The sequence below is a fragment of the Styela clava genome, chromosome 3 (assembly GCF_964204865.1).
Source record: "Styela clava chromosome 3, kaStyClav1.hap1.2, whole genome shotgun sequence".
Classification (NCBI taxonomy): Eukaryota; Metazoa; Chordata; class Ascidiacea; order Stolidobranchia; family Styelidae; genus Styela; species Styela clava.
The window spans coordinates 12246190-12267778 of NC_135252.1; the positions used below are offsets into that span (position 1 = coordinate 12246190).

General features: G+C 34.2%; 1 protein-coding gene across 1 annotated transcript; it reads right to left on the minus strand.

The window, feature by feature from the left end:
- Positions 1-392: 392 nt before the first annotated feature.
- LOC120343338 (kappa-type opioid receptor-like) lies at positions 393-19327 on the minus strand. Its single transcript, XM_039412475.2, has 12 exons — positions 19167-19327; positions 10856-10961; positions 10228-10375; positions 8421-8532; positions 6979-7103; positions 6016-6066; positions 5353-5494; positions 4279-4350; positions 2192-2300; positions 1888-2005; positions 1683-1803; positions 393-1082 (listed from the first exon to the last, which is right to left on the minus strand). The coding sequence occupies exons 1-12, from the start codon at positions 19254-19256 to the stop codon at positions 744-746; spliced, it is 1533 nt and encodes a 510-aa protein (XP_039268409.2). The 5' UTR covers positions 19257-19327; the 3' UTR covers positions 393-743.
- Between the last annotated feature and the right edge of the window lie 2262 nt (positions 19328-21589).

Below are 21589 nucleotides of genomic sequence, written 5' to 3' on the forward strand. Positions count from 1 at the left end.
AAAAAATGTTGTATTGTGCTTAATGGCCATTAGTGTGTGACTAAACTGCACAAAACTGTGCACGTTTATCGTGCAACTGGATTCGTGTCTGTTTGATGATTGAGGGAATTTTGGCGAACTATACTATAACACTTTTCCGATTGGTATAAAATGACGTTAATCAGACTGTATCTAGACAATTTCTTGGATGAAGAACCTGAAACATCAGAAAACACAAAAATTCTATATATCTCTGTCTATCTAGATTCTCGAGCGTTATGTAAGAAAACGGGACTGTGTTAAATATTGTGTTTGCAAAAAGATGCCGAATAAATTGAAGTTGGCTATCAGTGATGTTACACAAAGTGTAGTGATTGCGTATATTGTCAAAGCAAGTGATAGATAGTACTTCGTCACGCTTGTGCATGTGTTTTTATTTCAATATAAACCTGTTTATACAGTTGATAAGATAGGAAAAGTAAATGAAACTCATTGTACTGATTTGTCGCAAAGTTAGGCTTTCTGTGTGATCTTGTTGTTTCAAAGACACTTCCGCCTATAGTCCTTTTCCCGCGATTCCACAGTGTTGCCTCACAGCAGCCCTAATCGCATTGAAATTAACATTCGGAATTTAAGCAGAAATGTCATGTCATTTCAATGAATATATCTGATTTATGTCCAATTCCACTTGATTTCGGAAAACCCTGCTGAGTTTTAAAACTGTTGAATGACGCTGTACTTGTCTGAAGTTGAATCACTATGAACTATTTTGTGATGTCATTCTCTTCGTATTCATAAGCGGCTATAATACCGCTGTCATTGTCGTTCGCTGTATGCACCTCCGCGGACAATAACGGGTCGCGGGCATCATGTGCAATATGAGATGACGCTGACAAAAGGCCTGTCTTCTCCCGCCGAAATCTTGGCACAGCAGCCACGCTCAGTGACAACTTTTCTGGTGATTCAGTATTTTTATCAGTGGCGTGGTTTTCTGCATTGATATTGTCTTCGTGTTCTTTCTTACAAACAAAAGTAGACACCGCGTATTTTTCGCCGTTGATGTGATTTGCTTTAACTATTGATGGTAATGCATCCGCCGTAATCTGTTGCAATAGAGATAATTATAAATATTTAAAAGCATGCTTAAATGATATACATGTAAAGTGTGTCCATTCATCCCGACGATATTCAAAAACAAAGCGGGATCGATTATGCCTGGTACTTAATCATGAAAGCGACTTCTCATAAAATTTGTTCATCGATATTGACCAAAATTTCTGAGAAAAACGTGGAACTACGATTGGGAAACTGAATTACGGGCACGCTTTTGTCAATTGTTGTTGTTCTTATTTCTTTTCAAAATACTAAGCCAATTGCCTTCCATTTTTGATCAATGAAAGATGTCAGTGTCGAATAATGAAAGATTAATATATTTTTTTCAATTTCCTCCGAGATCCGTGGAGATCGTTTGTCACCCCAAATATTTGTCATTCTGGACAAATTGCGCAACCATGTGTTTTTTGGCGATCAGTTTCGGCGAACGAACGGCATCTGATGGTGCCGTGCACTTCGTTTGTAATTTCGTTTATTTACGTGATAATATTCTGGGTAGTTGACTGAATGTCCAAAGGTGTGCGGGGTAAAAATTCTAAAATTCATAACACTGGATTAATAATCTAATACATCTACGTAATCTAGCTTACCGGTTGACGAGGCAGCATAGGGGTGTGGAGTCTAGTTGTAGCCGTCTGAGGTGATTTTGGTATAACGACTGTAGGATATTTGCCTCGAGTTGAATTCTTTCCGACCAAAGCTTCTTTGATTCTAAAATAGCATTAAAATGTCAACAGAATACAATAAATAATATGAGAGAATAGTTTACAAGAACGAAAGAATACTGTATCCTACCTTTGTCTGAAACCGCTACCTGAAAACGCATATAGTAACGGATTCAGTGCAGAATTGATGTACAATAAGCATACACTCCACCATCGAAATACAAGAAATATCTGACTGTTGCTTTGATCTGAAATTGTAAAAAAAATCTTTTGAAAATTATTATACACTATTCATTTAATGAGTTAAAAGTTGTCATAGAAAATCATATTTTGTTCCTGCTGTTTGTATCTTTTTTATGTGAAATTTTTGTTCACTTGTGTATAAGATTAGTTTTCACAATTGTGCTTATTTAAGAATAAAATTCATTTCTTACTTATTAAACCTGGAGTCATCAAACTGAGAACCCATACGGTGTTCAGAATTAAATTGGGAAAGAAGCAGACCAAAAACACGGACGTAACAATCAGGATCAATCTTGTTATCTGAAATAAGTAATATATATACATAATTGTGACATGTTATGCAAAGTCTGGCACATACATATGCTTCGTTTCCTGCTTACTAGGAAGGAAAGTGAATATTTCGTACATTTTGTGATTGGAGTCGAATCCACGACTTTTAAGACTTGGCTGCGATATCGAGTCCATGTCTCTACAAACCAGCCCCTTTTCAAATTCTATTTTTACCAACTGATCCCGCTTTTGCCTAGCAGGTTTACCCGTAAAGCGCTGTACAAAACAATAGTTGATGGTCAAAATTATGTTTTAACATTAGCCTTTTGGAAAATTCTTTTCTATTCCCACTAACGACCCTTATATCGATAAAAGCTCGCTTGATTCAGTAATTGAACGTTAGATTTACGTGTACTCGCCCGAAATGAAAGTAAAACCTATGGACCTTTCCCCGAGCATCGACTTCCTTGTTTACTCCGTGACATTGGCCAATCAGCAAGATGCAAAGAGTGACGTAACAATGCTCCCTTTTCGCATCCGCTCAGACAATTTTCTCACTCAGACAAGTTTCCAGGCGTGGTCGTAAACATTACCTTGTTTTCGCGTTTTTGAACTCTATTCGTTAGTTTTCAGTTGTGTTTCGGAAATTCAAGTATAAATCAGATAATTCAATGATCACTCTGTCTTCTTAGGAGTGTTAATTTAACTGCAGTAATGAAAAGTTAGTGTAGAAATAGCTGTGATAGACTGGGCAAAAATATATTACCGGTACTTCTAAAAAACAGATTGTTGTATGCGATGAATCATAATGATGGTTTGAAACACATTTCCCATTTTACAGGCGCCAACTCGCAAAACCACTCTTAAAATAAGCCCCGAAAATTTTGCAATGGTAAAGTATAGGAAGAATTTTTCGGGGGTCAAAAGTCGGAGAAAGGTCCATACCGTGTGCGCCTTCTGGCGAATATGTGTTAGTTAGCGCAATATATTTGTGTTTTTTCTTACTGTAGAAGCAAATATTTATTCACAGATTTTTACACCACAAATTAAGGAGGGATTGATCCAAGGGCGCACTCTCACTCAGAGCCAAGATAATCCGCATACTTCAAAGCCAATGAAACTCAAAAAGAGTGACTTCAGAATCAATACACGTACTAAAAAATTGCCGGTAGCTACACGACATTGTGTGGATAGGGAACTCCCTTCTTTCTAAGGTTGTTTCTTAACCATAACATTTATGCAAATTCACCTGGAACCGCAAAACCACAGACATTATTTAGCAAGGTCGTTCTGCAGCATTTTTGTTGGGAATTGAGAACTGCAATTCCTCCGGGTTTTAAATTTTTCATACCACTCCATTCAAAAGAAAAAATGTATACAAAATCTTCTCAAACATTAATATTATTAATATGTACTACAAATATTGTAATTGATGATTACCAAGCATTCTGATTCAACAGGGAGTTTCTAATAGGAATTGCAATTCCATTCGTTGTTACCGGACGTTCGGGTGATAAATTCATTTTGATATGAGATGAATTCATTCCAATATGAGATGCATTCATTTCAATAGGTGATTTCGTAAAATAGATACGAGATAATGATCACGATTACGAGTACGCAATGTCGCAACACGTCCGGAAGTATCGCTATTGCGTTTCCATAACATAGATTGTCAGAATATCTGGAGTCAAACGGTGCGGTTGTAATTAATTTTTGCCAGACGTCTTGGACTCTGTAGAATCGACTCTCGTCCTTGTTCTATTACTCGACTCTGTCGGAATACTAAGATTAATAATACCAGACCAGATATACTGTATATGATAATCATACTTTTGTCATTCATTTACAATTCGTGATTCAGATTTCAAATATGGGAACACTGGAGGCTTATATTAAAAATACGAGCAATAAAACATAAATTTTGGAAGGAAAACAAATATTTAAAATATAGCATCTAGGTATTTTTTCAAAGATAATAAAAAAGAAAATAAAATGAACTACATACTCTATCTTGCTCTCGTTTATGTGCTTGTGCTTTGTGATCTTTATCTGATGTTGTTGCCTTTTTCTTTTGTTTCTGTTGAAGAACGTATTGTCTATGCAATTATACCGGGAGCTATTTAATTATATAGCAGAAAGAAATACTATACTACTTGTTTTGAAAAAAAAAAACATGAGACGATAATATTTTGAAATCATCCGCATTATATCTCACGAAATCGGAAAAATATTTCCCTTGTTCGACCTGAAATTATCTCAACATTCTAGTATAAAGAATATATTTTTGCTATCTAAATAGTTTATAAATATTTCATCTATAAAAACAAATCCCAGCAGCGGAAAAATAAAAGTACAATTCCGCTGTCACGTACGTACACGTACATTTGAGTATATTACGTAAACTCATTTGGACAAAATTTAATAAATAGTGGAATTTTATAAAACAAAAAAACATGTATAAAAATTGTGCATTCAAAAGTCTATTAATTTACTGCAGGGTTGAATCAATGGGCAATTGACCTATTGTTGAATATTTATTACAAAAATGCAATTACATCGTTCACAAAAGCGTTAAAATGGTTCATAGTCCATTGAAATTATAATCATTTATGCCAATGGGAAATAGAATGCCGTATTATCTGCTACATTTCAAAAAATAAAATATGCATAATATTCGTGAGTAACGGACGCCGAAATCCATATGAACTAAGATATTCCCCACTTTTTGCCACCGACATTATTGCATCATTACCTTATCACTATAATTTGAAGTTACCATCCAAAGTGCGAAAATTTAACTACTCAATACTGTAAATATAGAAAGCAGAAGACAAAATATTGGGATAGGATAGTGCGGGAAAACTACAGCCTTTCAAGCCTATATTAACGTACCTACCAACGTACATAAGTAGCTATCTGTCTATGCTAAAGTCTTGTTATGAGCTAAGCAGTGAGGAAACATTAAAAAAAAGTAGGGTGTATTGAGTATTTTTCTTCAATACACAGTGGAAACTATCTGCTAGCGGCTTATTTGGTAGCACAAATAAATTTCCTGAGACATAATAAAATTTTATCATACCTTTTCTCTTCTCTTTCTGAGAAAATGAACAATTGTGGCATTGCAAAAGACCATGATAATTGACGGTACGAGAAACACAACGAAGAATCGAAATACTGTGTGAATGGTAGCGATCTTCTCAGCTGTCAAGGTTTCAGACAGACTAAAATAATAAATGCACAAACTTATCTTTGAGTCTAACTAGTGAGTAACTAATGTAACGAAGTAGTTGGGTAAAACTAAGGCACGTGATTAAAAAAATTCATCGCCATTTCATAAAACCTTGAGGACGTCATTTAGGAACTCACATCAAGTGAAAAATCGATATGTTGTGGGTTATTGCTCTGTACTTGAGGAGTACAGCAAAAAGCATACATGACATTATAAGGCTGGATTTTGCACTAGGCTAATAATAACCGAAACGTCCACATTTTTAATTTATGTGATGCTTCAAACTTTGAAAAAATTAGGTTCACTTTTTATTTGCATTACACGCAAACATATACAACTAACGTGGTAAATTTTTTTCAAGTACAAAAGCCGTAAAACGTATGTATATTTCAAAATAACTATGACAATGGCAGCAATAAATTTATGAATGGTTTTCAACACTTTTGGGTTGGATGTCTGAAAATAAACTTGATTAGATAAAACTTCTAATTTATAATTATTACATGAACTTACTCTTCATACTTCAGAGAACATGCCATTACGTTGCTTCCGTTTATAACTTCCCTGCATAGAAAATAAAATATTGAAATGAATATTATTTTAACTTTATAGGTAACTTTATTTTTGTATTGGTATCTTTCCAAATTTCACATCTGACTATGCGCAATTGTTTTTCGACATCGTAGTGCTTTGCTCTAATAAATTATTAAAGTTCCCGATGGTTAGACTCACAGAAATTAAGCACGATGTTTGATTTGGAGAAAAACACAAACATTACGTCATATAATTAGTACGCTATTAACCTCTAAAGTCTAAAATGTTTCCGGTCGTGGTTGTAATGCAAGAAGTTGTGATCAAGTTCTTAAACCTAAAAATCATTTAACACGTTTGCAACTTTATCTCATTTTGAGGTGCACATCGGAATGGGGAGGGCTGTTTACAGATATACATGAATTGTTATCATAGCTCTATTATGAGATTTCAGTACTGCAAATTTTGGGCGACTCCGTCGCTAAATATATACCGTGTTTCCCCGAAAATAAGACAGAGTGTTATTTAAATTTTCTTTCGAATAATAACACTAGGGCTTATTATTGGGGATGTCTTTTAATTTCATTATTCAAAAACAAAATTACAAATCACAGAATTACGAGATTTTCGAATATATATACAAAATATGAAAAAAATTCCGCATTATCTACTAGATCTTAGTTTAAGGAGAGGGCTTATATTAAAATCAATTTCAAAATTTAGGCTAAGTCTTATTTTCGGGGAAACACCGAATGAATCAAATATTTGTTACGACTATTCTATTGAAATTTTCAAAGGAGTCTAAGCCTAAATCAGACTCACAAAGCAACAGTTAAATTATTATATGTGGTTCTGAAGCTGTTCATTAAAACATAGCATTTAATCTCCCTGTGACTAAATTAAATTATAATAATTGGAAATAGTATAAACAAAAAGTGAACATACGAAACACGTGCTGTGATTGTTGCTGGAACCATATACAGGACGGAGAATGACCAAACCACTATTATTATAATATTTGCTCTTTTTGTTGTCCGAACGCCCATCATTTTAATCGCAAACACCACATTCTGGAAAAAAAATTATCTCTGGATAAACGCTTTAATACCTTGCATGTATAATAAAGAATTAATTTTGAACCCGTTAGTCATTCGAGAAAACAACCTCAAAAGGTCACAAAACAGTTAAATTTTCCCGCGTCAGTCCAGAGTTACGTCAAAAATATTGAGTACTTTATACGTCAGGAAGCGAAGAAATGAAGCACTTAACAGCAATCTCCTGGTACGGTAAAGGCCCGATACCTGTTTATTCAATATACACAAAAACGAAAAATTGTCACTTAGAAACAATGCGCCATTTCTTAAGACAAACCGGCAGGCAGAGATACCAAGAGGTTGAAACTTCAGGTTATACTTTACTTATCTGTTATCTATACCCGCTTTTGTTAGACGTGAGCGAGAACTTGATCAGGAATCCTAGCCCTACTTACAATCTGGATCAGGTGTAGACAAATGGATTATTAACGGTAATGCCACGAAACGCAAATGAAGACCAGAATATTGACTCATCTATTAATAAGGTCAATTTGTGAACTCGGGGGAAAATGAGGAAAGCGAAAAGGTTAATAGGATTTGTCATCAAACCACGGTCGAAGTATAAATAAGAGATAGGTATAAAACTTTACTACGTTCTTATCCGGTTTTCCAAAATGAAACATTGTATTTTGACCAGCTACAGGCTGGTGGTGAAATGATTCGGGGGTGGGCAAGATTTATGGATCAGGGGCCAAAAATTTTCCCCACCTACACTGGCGGGCCATGTAAGCGTGACGTAAAAAGTTACATTTCACGAACAATATTTACAGTGTTAAAAAACAAAAGTGGAAAACAATAAGCCTCGTGTCGAAACTAAATTTAATCGCAATCTCAACAAATTCTTGGAGCTATTTTTTAGCTAAAACATCAAGGATTGGTTTTAGTTTGGTTGTGGCAGTATCGGGCGGACCAGATTGAATTACCCAACGGGCTGGATTTGGCCCGCGGACCGTAGTTTACCAGTGTCTGGGATAGAACGTGAAACGGTACCGCACAAGGAATGACATCTACTCTGATATATTTACCAACTAGGTCACGTAAAGCAATCAGAGTTGCTACAAAACACAAATACCTAAATCTCCTTTTTTGATGAAGTCGGTTCTGGGCTCAAAAGGAGCTTTCCGGGAGACGCGATGACACGTCGTGGTATCAGAAAACGGACGTCAAAAACACAGTTCTGGTCGCGAAGGGACCACAGCATGTTGTTCCTAGTATCACTGCGTAGCCTGCCACAGTTACCTCACCATAGTCAGTAATACATAGAAAGGACTGTTTCACGAATTAATTGGTTACCTGAAATCTGTCCACGCTCATCGCAGTCACAATCAAAACTCCAGCACACAAAGCAAGATAGTTGACACTGACAAATAATTTGCAGACTACTCCCCCAAATATCCATTGATTTCTGTAATAAAAAAAACACTCACTGTAGTAGTAAGAGGAATTATCTTTGTCATATAATCGAAAACGTTATTTATATTATCCTTTACATACTTAATATTCTAAAATATAATGATCCCCGTGATAGAAATATTCATGATTGGAAGGTTTGGATTACTCTAAACAAGAGTTTACCCGATACAAACGCTGTAGAGAACAGGGCTGCAATTCAGAATTCCATTGCGTTAACATTGTTATCTCATTGCATTCATTTTAAATTCATTCAATATATTATATACCATTAGGCATGTTTATTCCCACAAGATTCTGTTATTCACCATAGCATTGTTTATCACAAAGGAGCTTGCCTTCAGCAGTCATGATATTTTGTGTTTTCTGCGTTTTGTCACGCGCGCATCAAGTTTGTGACGTCAAACATTGTTTACAGATATTTTGACAAAAAATAAGATATATCCATAAACAAGGGTTGCCCAACCTTTTTGGCCAAAGGGCCACATTTAGTTTACGAATGATTGCGCGGGCCACTTGACATGGTTGTTATGTTCTAGTTTTCACTACACCGACTACAGATTAATGAAAAAACAAACAAAATCCAAAAATTTTTTAAAAACAATGAAAATACGAAGATGCGGTTAAATCAAAAGTATTTACCACACGTAGATATTTTAATGTCAAGTACGACACCGCTTTTATTCAATAAGTTTGTCAATGTACTGTGAGATGGGCGAATGCATAGCGAATTTTTCATATGACTGTCAGAAATTAGTGATCACACGGGGGATTTGACATGGTTCATACGCGAAAAAACTTGCTCGTACAAGTAGCCTAAGCGCTGCCAAATATTGAGGTCATAAAAACTGCCTCTTCTAGCTTCACAGAAAAAAGACAGAAAAACAGATTGAAATACATGGCAGACGATAAAAATAAATTCAAACTTCTCTCTCCAGCAATAACGATCACAAAGGGGGACATAAATAAGCTTTCGATAGCTGGGTGGTGCTTCTCGCGCGTTTAAATGACGAGGAATAATTTTTTTATTAGAGGTTTTAATAATGGCCCAGATTTGTTAAAGACATTTGGATTCAAATAATACTGTGCGGGCCACTCGGAAACCTTCGGGGGGCCACAGGTTGGACGACCCTGCCATAAACAATACATATTTTTGGAACAGGAGCGCTGATGCATGACGCCAAATAATATTGCTAGGAACGTTCACATATGACGCCTTTCGTCTGATTCCCAGTCTAGGCTAGGATTTCTAATGCATGGAGTGCCACCTTCATTTTTCTGTGCCAGTTATCGATTCACGTTTCAATATTTCGTATTGGCGTTGGGTATACGCCGTTATAAATGTGCCCTATTTTATTGAAAAAAATTCCCAGGTAAAAGCTCGCACTTGAACAGTGAGTGACTACTATAGGGTTCTTTCATTCTTGACTGTATTGAACTTGACTGTATTGCAAGCTTGATATCGATTTTTAATGGATAATTTGATAAGCGATGATGACGATGTATTTAAAGTGTGCACTAATATAATGAAATCCCAAAATGTGAGGGGAGAGAAAGCTTTCGTTTTATTGCAATGATTGAATCGTTCGCATGCAAAGAAATACTACTTTATTTGGGTTCAAGCGCATTTAAAAATATTTAGAGATGAAAATTAGGATTGTGAACAACATAAATGTTACACTTTACTCACCCCATCAGCATGTCCGTTGCTGTGATTGGCAGCATCGCAACAAACAGAAAGTCACTGATTGCCAATCCAAGAATATAAAGATCCGTCACAGAACGATTTTTCACAACCTTCATTAGCGTGTACAATATGATTCCATTTCCCGCGACACCTTCAATAAAAAAACAAAAAGACATAGTATCGCAGGCTCCTGTTTTTGAAATAAAAATAAGTCAATTTTAGATGATAATAGAATCCTAATTAAAGTTTATCTATTGCTTATTCCGCGAAGCAAGTACTGCAATTCGGGAATAATTATAGAAAACGCATAATCCCGTTTGACAATGCCGACCTGTAGTTGGTTGCTTAAGTTTTTACTGTGAATGACTTGCAAAGTCAATAAATCTTTTTGTATTAGGTTATACGTGAATTTTTAATGAGTTCATTCGTATAAAACTATTTTAATTTTGTTTTTTCCCTACCTTTTTTCATAAATACCTAATAAATATCGTTAAAGAAGGTGAGCTTATCAATTCAAACCCCTCGACTTATACACAGGAAAAGAAGATTTCTTGTCAAATAGTTTCAAACGATCCTATCGTAATTCCAAAATTTCAGTTTAGAATAAAGACTGAATTATTAATATACTCACCAAAAATAAACACGGCTATGTAAATTGTTGCAATCACAATTCTCACAGGTTGCATTGGATCAGACATATCAGTGACATTGAAAGTCTTGGTATTAGTTTCATCTTTCTATAAACCGAAAAATATTATGGTATAAAATGTGTGGTTAAGATAAGATTTAAAATAAGCTAAACGCTCAAAATTTTAGGATCATATCACAGGTACGTTTGTTCTCAAAATTCCAAACTATTTCGTCATGCACTTTATGTACCGAGCAATGAAAGGCAATAAAGATTGTATAGACTCTCCAAATTGTATAATATAGCGTATATTTGTTTACTTTCCTATACATACGTTGATACGAAAAGTGCATGTTGAGGACTTTAACCGAAAAGGGCGACACTTAGAAAAGCTGTTCTGAGAAAATGAGAAAAATGTATTTATTTTGATGATTTTATTGAATTTCATCAAACTGTGATTATATGCTACAGAGGCAATGTTTTTGTTAATGTTGACATTTCATTTCAACAGAAAGTCAAATTTTTATAAAAAATACACAAATTTTATTATTCGCCACATTATACATCATTGTGCAGTTGTCAGTGTACATTAACAGATTTTGCTAATAAAATTTGGGTTGATTTTGCAAATTGCAAGTCATATGTCGAACCTGGTTTAAATTTTTCCTTATTATTTTCCCCTTTCCCATCAAATGTTTTGATCACGGATATATTTGCAAAATGGCGAATGTCAGGTCTTCCCTATTCACTAGTAAGAACCAATAACCTTATACGACTTCTATAGTTCCAAGCTATTCCAACCTGTTAAAAGAGTTATTCATCGATCTTCCATTGCAGTATACCCTAAGGAGTTTAATGAAATTATAAGGCACGCTTTGGTTCAAAACACCAAAGTAATTTCACCACAAACAATATTACTTATTTTCTTAGTGCACTTTTGTTCTTAATTTTAAACAAATTACCGATAATGATTTCGAACGGCATTCGGTACCGATCCACCTTTATATTGGACTTGATTAATGCATCATAAAATTTATTGTTTCCAACATCAAAATTGCATTAGCAGCGAACCCTTTGCGTGTTTAACATTTAAGATTCCAATCTTGTCCAACAAATATATTCACAAGAACTAATAATGCTAATCAGGATATTAGTTAAGTGTTCTTAGCAAACTCAAACCTAAATGCTAAATTATTAATTTTATATTCAAATGCATTTAAACTTGGTAAGTGGCATATTCGACTTTGTAGCTATGTTTTCGAATATGACAAAAGGAATAATCAAAGCAACAATGACCTGATTTCATAATGGCGAGACAAGCTTCTGAATGATGGATTAAAAATATCATGAAAAACGTATCGAATACATGATTTGTCAATTTTGTACCCAAATTCAATGGAGAAACAGATTTTATCTTTGTTTACGACCTGATGTACGGATTTGTATGGAATTAAAGGATGATGTCTTCGGCGTTTAGTCCTAGGTAGCTTTGACACATACAATTCGCATAAAATATTGATGCCGTTTTATATGTTTAATGTAGCGAAAACCTGCCTCAACAAGTAGATTAACGTGTTGGCACATTACAAGATGTCTCTGTTGACAACACCCATAGCCGCCTTGACTTTTGACAGACATAGCAGTAGGATTACTACAAAAAAAAAAAAAAAAAAAAACATAGCAATCGGCCAACCATAGGAAAACGGAAAACGCAATTATGATTTTCTCTGTTCAATTCGTTTTGACTTGATATGCACTTTGTCTTTGAATTGCCACTGAAACCATGAAACTTCTGGCCTTTTTTTTTCTTGTGAGTAATAATATTATATCTATGACGTTCCACTGCGGAGAAGAGCGGCCATAAATCTAATCCAAGGTAGTTAAAACATGCGCTGTTAACATGGATAATTAGGCCAAAGAAAGTATACCAGTCAATTATGGCAATTAATATATGTCCAGCTCCAACAGGCTGTATAATTTCCTTGCTCTTTTACGCTGGCTTGACTGCTGGAAAATTCATCATAAAACTGGAAGCTTTTATCGTTTTCAGCTATACTGACCCTACAAATACTCCCACTGGTCAGCATTACCTGACTAACATATAATGCACCAAATCTGTGCAGTTTCAGCAACGCTTGGCATTTCAGTAGTCGTTCGTTCAGAGATAAGTCTATTTTACTTTCTTGTGGGTGCACGTGATATCACGTTTCGAAAATTCTCATAAAGAGATCTTGCCAAAAAAATTATCGAAGTTGTTGAATACAGACTGAAATCGTGTCTGAATTTTATTTTGTACACCATTTTTTTTATTCTGTGTTAGATCGCAATTCTTATTGCAGAAGTAATTTGAGTGTCTCAAACATGAGAAAACTTTCGGAATTCAAAATTTCTATATTTTTCTTCCAAATGATGCATTATTTAAATGTAACATCCTACGGTTCAAATTCGAATCATATTTCTCACTATTGTGTCGTTTTACTTATTCCGGTGGCATTTTTATACCGTGTACCACAGTTCATTAAAAGTTTATTTTAGGAAATTTCCTCTCTACTTTACATGAAATGTAATCCGGTCTGTTGTACCGAATAGTAATTTGGAAAGAGCATAGAATTACAAAAACATATTAAAATTTTCTTTGCATAAACTTATAACATTGTGACAGGAACAAAAAATTTTCAAGCTACTATCGATTTGAGGGTAAAAATAGTCTAATGTATTTTGCTAGTACAAACTAATTTTGTAGTGAGAAAGTATCTTTAAATGCAAAAGAAAAACAGAATTTTTCGTACATATTATTGCACCTGAGTGATTTAATAGACGAAATTATCTTGCCGACAAGAAACATTTCCAGACATGTGCAATATTTAAAATCAAACTAATGAAAATCGAATGTTTACCCAATAAAATTGGCAGTTTTTGTACCAACATCAATAAATTGAAACTGTTGGAGAATATTCCAAAATAATATTACATATGTTATTATTCCTTTTAAATGATATTCCAGAGACAATTTTGACAGTGAAAATATCTCTTTTAAGATTTATTCTACCCGCTTGAATATTTTAATGTGACTTCTCGTGGAAACTCGCTCGTGGCATAAATTATTAGGATATTTGATTGAAATCCAATCATGAGAAACTAATGAGAGGAATTCGGTATATGTTTTAAGAAAATTTGCTCAAATCAAGGTCACAAGTACTACTCACCCAGAAGTAAAGGCGACCCATCTATGAAAACAGTTGCGTGCGATTACTGGAAGACCGAAGTATGAAACTATATAGAATTTTGGTGTTGCATAACACGACAGAAATGTCGATTGCTGCGAGATTTGGCGCAGTTGAGGTCAATACGACGGGAAAAACAGCTCTCAAGTGGTGAATTACACATAACTGACCCCCCCTCCCCCTCAAAAAAAAATTCTCGTGCTGACGGTGCACTCACAATAGGCAAATGACAGCGACAATGGTTTACTGATCAGAAGCATATATATACCAATTTGTTTACAACTATTCTCTAACTATACTTTTTATCCATCTACAGTTTTTGTAATAAATAACAAATATGGTTACAACTAAAACGTTCATAAAGTGCAGAAAACTATAGTGTTTGCCTCCTGACAAAATCTTTACAATCATGCCATATGTTCCATTTGCGAACGTCTTCAAATTAAAAAGAAGTGCTTAGTGTTGAAGATAAAAACATTACACATGTGAAAATAACAGGGTTGTGTTCTTGCTCAATTTCAAATATAGGTATTGATTGTATTTAAAACGTGCGTGGAAAATCCATTGCGGCAGGTAACGATGGGTTAGTCAGACAATAAATAGGTTGTTATCGTCTCTTACTGAAAAGAAAATCAATCATAATTAAATCCCTACAGAACCAAGGGAACAAACAACCAACACATTTCAATCAAGCTCACAAAAAGCAAAGCAATATACATTTATTTGTACAAATCGACGCAATGCCCCTGACCTATTTATCGTGATGAACGACAAGATTTTTGACCGCAGATGCGCATCAATGTTGCCATTTTGTACATTCAGATATTTTTCTCGAAAATGTGAATTTTGCATTGACATCGCTATTCATCTACTCTATATAGCCCACCTGTGATTACAGCTAACAGAACCCAAGTAGATAATAAAATAAAATGTTGTTCGCTTTTTTTTTAAAGGAATTAAGACTCAAACACTGTTTTGAGCATTTTGAAGTAAAAATACTAGATATTCAAACTTCCCGTAACTTGAATTAAAACTTACCAACAATATCAAAGCCGTAATAGTTGAGAAAGGTTTTTTTTTAAGTCAAATTTATTTTCCTTTTGAGATAATGTGCGATTTCACAATATTTGCTTCTGTTTCATAGAAAAATACAGTTCACATATATATTCCAAACTATAAAATATATTTTTACTACATGTAGCTTATAAAAAGTTAATTTAATTTCTCTCATTTTGTGAGAAAACGAAATTCAAGTTGAACCAAGAATAATGAATATTATGAAAGTAACTATTTTTACATAAACCAAGTAAAACAACGGCAACTGTATTCCGACCTTTACCCATACAATGTAATTCCTGTTGATAGGCTAAGATAAACTGAAATTGTTTCTTTACTAAATAAAATTAAATATGGAAAAATAGCGTCGGTAGGGGAACTCAATACATGCATCTGAAATATATTGAAATTCATGCGTTTAAAAGTAAATTAAGTTTGTCATTTCCTGACAAATAAGTAATAGCAGAATGTGAATCACCTTCATCCGATTTTAAAATTAGTCTACGTGGTATTTTCATTTTAAATTCATCAATCAATCTTAGCAGTCATCAATGCCAAAAGAGTTTGAGTCATGATGACAAAGAATATACAAACAAACAATCAACCAAATTAGAACAAATGAATTATTAAAAATTCGTCCGTTCGTTAATTTGTCGTGGGATTAAATAGCAGAAATAAAGAAAGTAAAGTGCGCCAAACATTTGTAAAACCATGTCTTTTTCGGCCTTTTCTTGCTGTGCGCTTTTACTATTGATTTTAGTGATATATGCGAAGAAATCAAAATAAAAATTCACATTTCATATTTTTGGCACTTAAGATTTTTTAGTGGTTTAATTTTTCAAGTTGTCAGCGATCGCTGGAAATCGATTTTTTAACGTTTTTTTAAAATCTTCACTATATATAAATATTATATCCATGCATAACAAAACATAACTTAATATCTCGAATAAATCTATGCATCCAAATGAGTAAAATCGCAGACCCAATGAGGTGGAGAAGTCGGAAAATCTACCTCTTCGATAGAGCATTTTTAAATGAAGTGGATGAGTGTAAATAGTCGGATGTTTCTTCAAATTTATGATATTATGCCAAGCATTCCAACGCAGCATAAACAAATTATTCGATTCCTAATATTACTAATTCAGAAAATAAATTTTTCTCAAAATTATTTTTTGAATGCAATAAAATTGTATTTTACGTTTTAATAAAATTCTGAAATATAAAATGAAAAGCGTAGACGGCCACGTAACCTAATAAAAATCTAAAATTCGATTTCACGTCTTCCGCGTGTGCGTTTATTTGCAACTGAATGAAATAAATGGAGTGTTCGTCTGATATTTATGGAGACAGATACGTGGGAAATCATCCATTTTGACTGACCCACGCAAATGCCTACATGAGACAAATGGTCAAATAAATATAAAAATAAATGGACAAGAGAGTTGAATGAATGTTAGCAAATACCAAGAAATGTACCGAGTGTCATATTTTTTTAAATCATAATAAACAGCCGAATTTATTTGAGCTGAAATATCGAGCCCTCGTAGGACTCGGTAGAAAGTTCTTGTAGATATAAAAGTAATAGCCTTCTAACGATTCTTCCATCTTTGAGTATTGGAAATTTTATATCGATTGCTCCATTAATTGGGAAGGAAGCCATTTTTCACAGCTATAACGACACAACAACAACAACAATAATTTAGCAAAGCCAACCACAAGACGTGCCCAACAATACGTAAACTAAATATATTCAAATTTTCCCGTGGTATTGCTGGCGTGTGACTTCAACTTGTGAAGGTTCTTCGATCGTGAACCATTATTACACCAGGGACTATTTCAATACGGTATCTCATGACAGGAGGTGTGGCAACTTGAAACATTTTGTGGGAATACAATTTTGCATATAATAATAGCAAATTTGCGTTGAGTAAAAATTTCATGATCCATCATGCATTTTTGTACAGCGAAAAATGCGAAATGTATTTGTACAGCAATGAATACAAAGCACTCGGCATTGCTACTTAACATTATTGTCCATTGTATTAAATTTTGGAGATGCTGAATCAGCGCACAAGGCGCATCATTTTCAATGTAAGTACGAAATACCTGGGGTCTATCGTCTAGTTTTATCTTACCTTCCAATCAGAGGTCTTTTATAGAAAAATAAAAAAATTCACTTCGGTTGGCGTGGGTTCACAAATTGGAATGCCGGAAGAGATAATTATGTGGGAGAGGACCTTCGGGTCCCTCACCGTCACGTTTTCGCTAGTGGTTACGGCTATTTCCATCGTCCAAACCATGCATTCAGAACGATTTATTGTTTCCCTAATCCAATACCCGATTTTAACTAGAAACCGAATGATAAAACGTGGTTCGTCGTTCAATAAAGTTGTCTTACTGGTTTTCGTCTCCCCGTGGAAAAATAAATATTCCTTAGTCTGAATATTCGCATAGTTCAAAAGTGGGGCAGATATTCTAATTCATTAACTTAATTAATTCACATTTAGGCTTTTCGATCCGATTGACGTATAGATCAAATTCGCTAGCAATTAGTCGATGAAGCCATCAGAAGGAAAAATTTAATGTTTATTTATTAAAATATTCAACGAAGAATGAATTGATTGATTGAGCGAGTTGAACTGGTTTAATAATACCCTCACATTAATTAAAGTGAATCCTGAATGCAGATAGTGACTTGTATAGAGATGAACTGAAGAAATATCGATCAAAAGCGAAAACGTTTACCAATCTTTTCAAGCTAGGTGAAAGGTGAAAAACCAAGTGTGAACCATTACATAAATACATAATTGACAAATTGAAGCACCTTAACCTAACGCTTGAATATTTATAATTTTATCGTCTTCAATTTTGTTATAATGGGGCAATACACCTTTTTTTATATTTTTGTAATTAATACATAATTTTTATGCAAAATCGGGATCATTTTGTTGACATTATTCTAAAAGTGATATTCAATGAATTTCGATGAAGATGCTACCGAACTACACTGCAAACCTGATTATCATTTCACCACGATAATCTTCGAAGAAATAAGTAAACGAAACTTTACTCGCGTTTATGTGTTACTGCGTCCGCTAATTTCGCCGGGATTTGCTGAACTTTTCAATTTCAAATATATATATTTCTTCGATAATCCTGAGGGATTAACGGGAAAAGTTAAGATTGTTAAAATGCGGTTTCGGGTTTCTCAAAAGCTTCAAATATCAAGCGCTAAAAAATTACGAAAAATGAAACACTTTTCCGAACTTTCGGATTATGCCAAAGTAACCCAGCCAACCGAAGAGCTTCCAAGGATTTTCGTTTCGGCGTTTAACCGCAAGCCGATTTCCGAGCGCCAAAAAGGAATCGATGATACTCAATCGATCGTAAAATACAAACAGATTTTAATAAGATACTTTTGGAACCTCTCGCAAAATGAAGTATATAGAAGAAATCAGGCAAAAAATCTCAGTCGTGCTGATATTTGAGTTGGGAGTGTAACAACAACATTTTGTTGCCTGTCTTAATTTTAATGTCGCAAAAATAGACGAACTTTCAGCGTTCCAACGTGAGGATATGCATTAACTAATCTTTAACTTGATGTTCCATGCTGAATGCCTGAACATACCTTATACCAGTTTGCAACCCATATTTTGAAAATGATATGTCGTTTCACTCTACATGATTTCGTTTATCACTGATTGTTGTTATTACAATTACACATCTTTATTTATCATAACGAAATGAATATTTATTTAATTATTCAAACTGTAACGTGAAACTCACATTTCACCACATTACACAATTTGGCAATTCTTTTCAGCAGATTTGGTCACAGAACGCTGCAAACAAGATTTTAAAAGATGCAGTCAACATTTGCTATTTTCAAAGCCATAGATATTCGCAAAGATACTGAGGTTTGAAAATGAGCTGTCGATGACTAAATCAATACTTCAACTCTCGCTTGTACATAGCCTGTATATTCAGAAAAAATTTGGGGAAATATTCTGACAATATTTGTATATTTTACTCACATTTATTCCATAAATTCCTTCTCCGATTGTTCCGTTGTCACAGCATGATGAATTCAAAGCGATGTCCGTGATGGACGTTTCGTTTGCCATCGCAACACAAAATTGTATTGATAATGTAGATACACAATTATTTTATTTTAATAGTATTATCCTAGTAATAGTAATATATATATTAGCAATACCCTTCTAAAACAACAAGTGTTTGAGAATATTGGGCATTCAAACAAGATTATATTGTTACATCATAATGAACTTCATAAGAAATTATAGTTTGATTCTAACCCAGAAACTGTCAACATTTTTTTCTGTTCTCACCCCAGGGAAATAAAAGAGACACCTCTCGTCAGCCGGTTTACACTATTAAGTGGTAAAATTGTATAAAAAGCTCATGGAGTAGGTGGCTTATCCATTCGGTTTACCCCCAATTATCTCCAAATATTCAGAAAATAATGTTTGTACCTAATAATATACAAAAAATTGCAATTCTTTCTGAAGAGAGTATTTCTAACCGTGAGTTTTAAAACTCGCAGAACAAACTCGAAACCGATAACATTGCATTGCATCATTTCCAGTTCTAAATCGATTCACAAAAACGCCCAAAGTACTTTTATTTACAATAAATAACACATTTCTTTTAACCTTTTTCTGTATTTATAATGCCTTTTAACGAGAATAATAGTTTCACTAAAGGCAATCTCGCGGGATCTGCGCATGTCACAGATTACCAAAGAAAACATTTTCTGAGTCCGTACATCTTTGACAACCTACTTCGCAACTTCAAATCAATGGACTAACCAGGACGATGTCAATGTACTGTCTCTTATGCCTTCTAACTCTTTCCATACCCTTTTTTCCACGAACGCATGGGCAACGAGCGAAAATAATAGTAATTTACCGCACGTGCGTCAACAATGTCACAGAAAAAGGTTCCCGAAGTCATGCTTCAAACGACAAGTCTCATATTGAACACTCCATCAACTAAACGATGAAATAGCAAAGCTTCCATCTGCTCTAACTCTCAATACTCAGTTGCGTGTATTTGACAGTCTATTATAAAAAGCAACTCCTAATTCCTATTCATCTATACCACGACACGAGAATTTGTGATTTAAAAGATTTCCGAATATTCACTCAACTATTTGAAAAATCAATCTCCGTTTAGACACTATCAATATTGTTTTATCCTAATGAGGAATGAATATGAATTGATTAAGGATAAATAAAACATAAAATGAAAGTATTCCTTGGAGAGGCGACCTTTGTGAACAAAATAAACAATTGCAGTGTCTAGATTTAACAATTTTAAGTATTGTTTTTAACTTTTAAAATCATTCAATATCGTCCGAAACATGTACCTGACACTTGAACAATTACATATTACTATTTATTTCTATAAGACCAGGAATATTGGTATGATTTCACGAGTAACATTTGTATTTCACATAGACCAAGTCAGCAATATAGGTCAAGTTACGTCATTCTCAAGAATATAACAATATTCTTGTGTTGCAAGAAAATGGGATTGTTCATCCGGTAGTCTAAGACAGGCCATCAAGTCATAGCTTAGAAACACGTCAACGACGTCAAAACTATCATATATCATTTAAAGATTCTTTTAAAAACAAACGCCTTTTCATATCCATACAAATATACCAATATACCTAGAATAATGAGCAGGAATTGCATATAATTAACGAGAATTATCCAAGATTATTCTTTTTTATATATTATTGGTAGTTCCCAAAACTAGCGAAGGGGTCAAGACGAAAGCCAACGTGCAAAATGAAAATATAACTAGTCAAATTCTGTGAAGTGACACACTGTGAAGTGATTGAATAAAAAGTTATTCGGATTTCTACCATGTTCTATGGAAGATGACATGAAGTCGACTCGTAGGCTAAACTAAAATGAGACCATTGAAAATTTTCTGCGATAGACTGAACTAACAGTACACCACAACCATACAAAATACTATAATATTGCATGACTATTCATACCGTACAGTCTACACTCTACACTACTATTTCTTAGCACAAATAAAAGTAGTTGATTTACTTGCAAATATGAGCTAAAGAAATATATAATTTAAAAATAAAAATACCCCAGTGGTATTTTTCATTTCTTCTGCCTTCCTTTCCTCGTAAATATACTGGATTCGTTCGTTTTAACATTCCCCACAATATTGCTAAAACGTATGCAACCTTACACATCCATGGCGACAAGAACGATGAACAGTGACATCTTATTTCCTCCCTCGATACATCCTCGTTTACCTTAATTATTCATAAAATTTTAATTACTCTGTTCCGTCCCCGTGAGAGCAACAATCAATTTCCAACCAATGATTGAGGCGTCACAGTGCTTACCAGAGAGGATATCGCGCCAACACATTTTAATTTGTACTATTGTACATTCTACCAATG

What these genes read in the sequence shown, in the direction of transcription:
- LOC120343338 (XM_039412475.2), bottom strand. Translation starts at nt 19,256, where the DNA reads ATGGCAAACGAAACGTCCATCACGGACATCGCTTTGAATTCATCATGC. An exon ending in ATAAACGAGAGCAAGATAGA is followed by an intron (nt 2,301 to 4,278) that starts GTATGTAGTTCA and finishes TACTTATTTCAG; the next exon opens with ATAACAAGATTGATCCTGAT. An exon ending in GGTAGCGGTTTCAGACAAAG is followed by an intron (nt 1,804 to 1,887) that starts GTAGGATACAGT and finishes ATGCTATTTTAG; the next exon opens with AATCAAAGAAGCTTTGGTCG.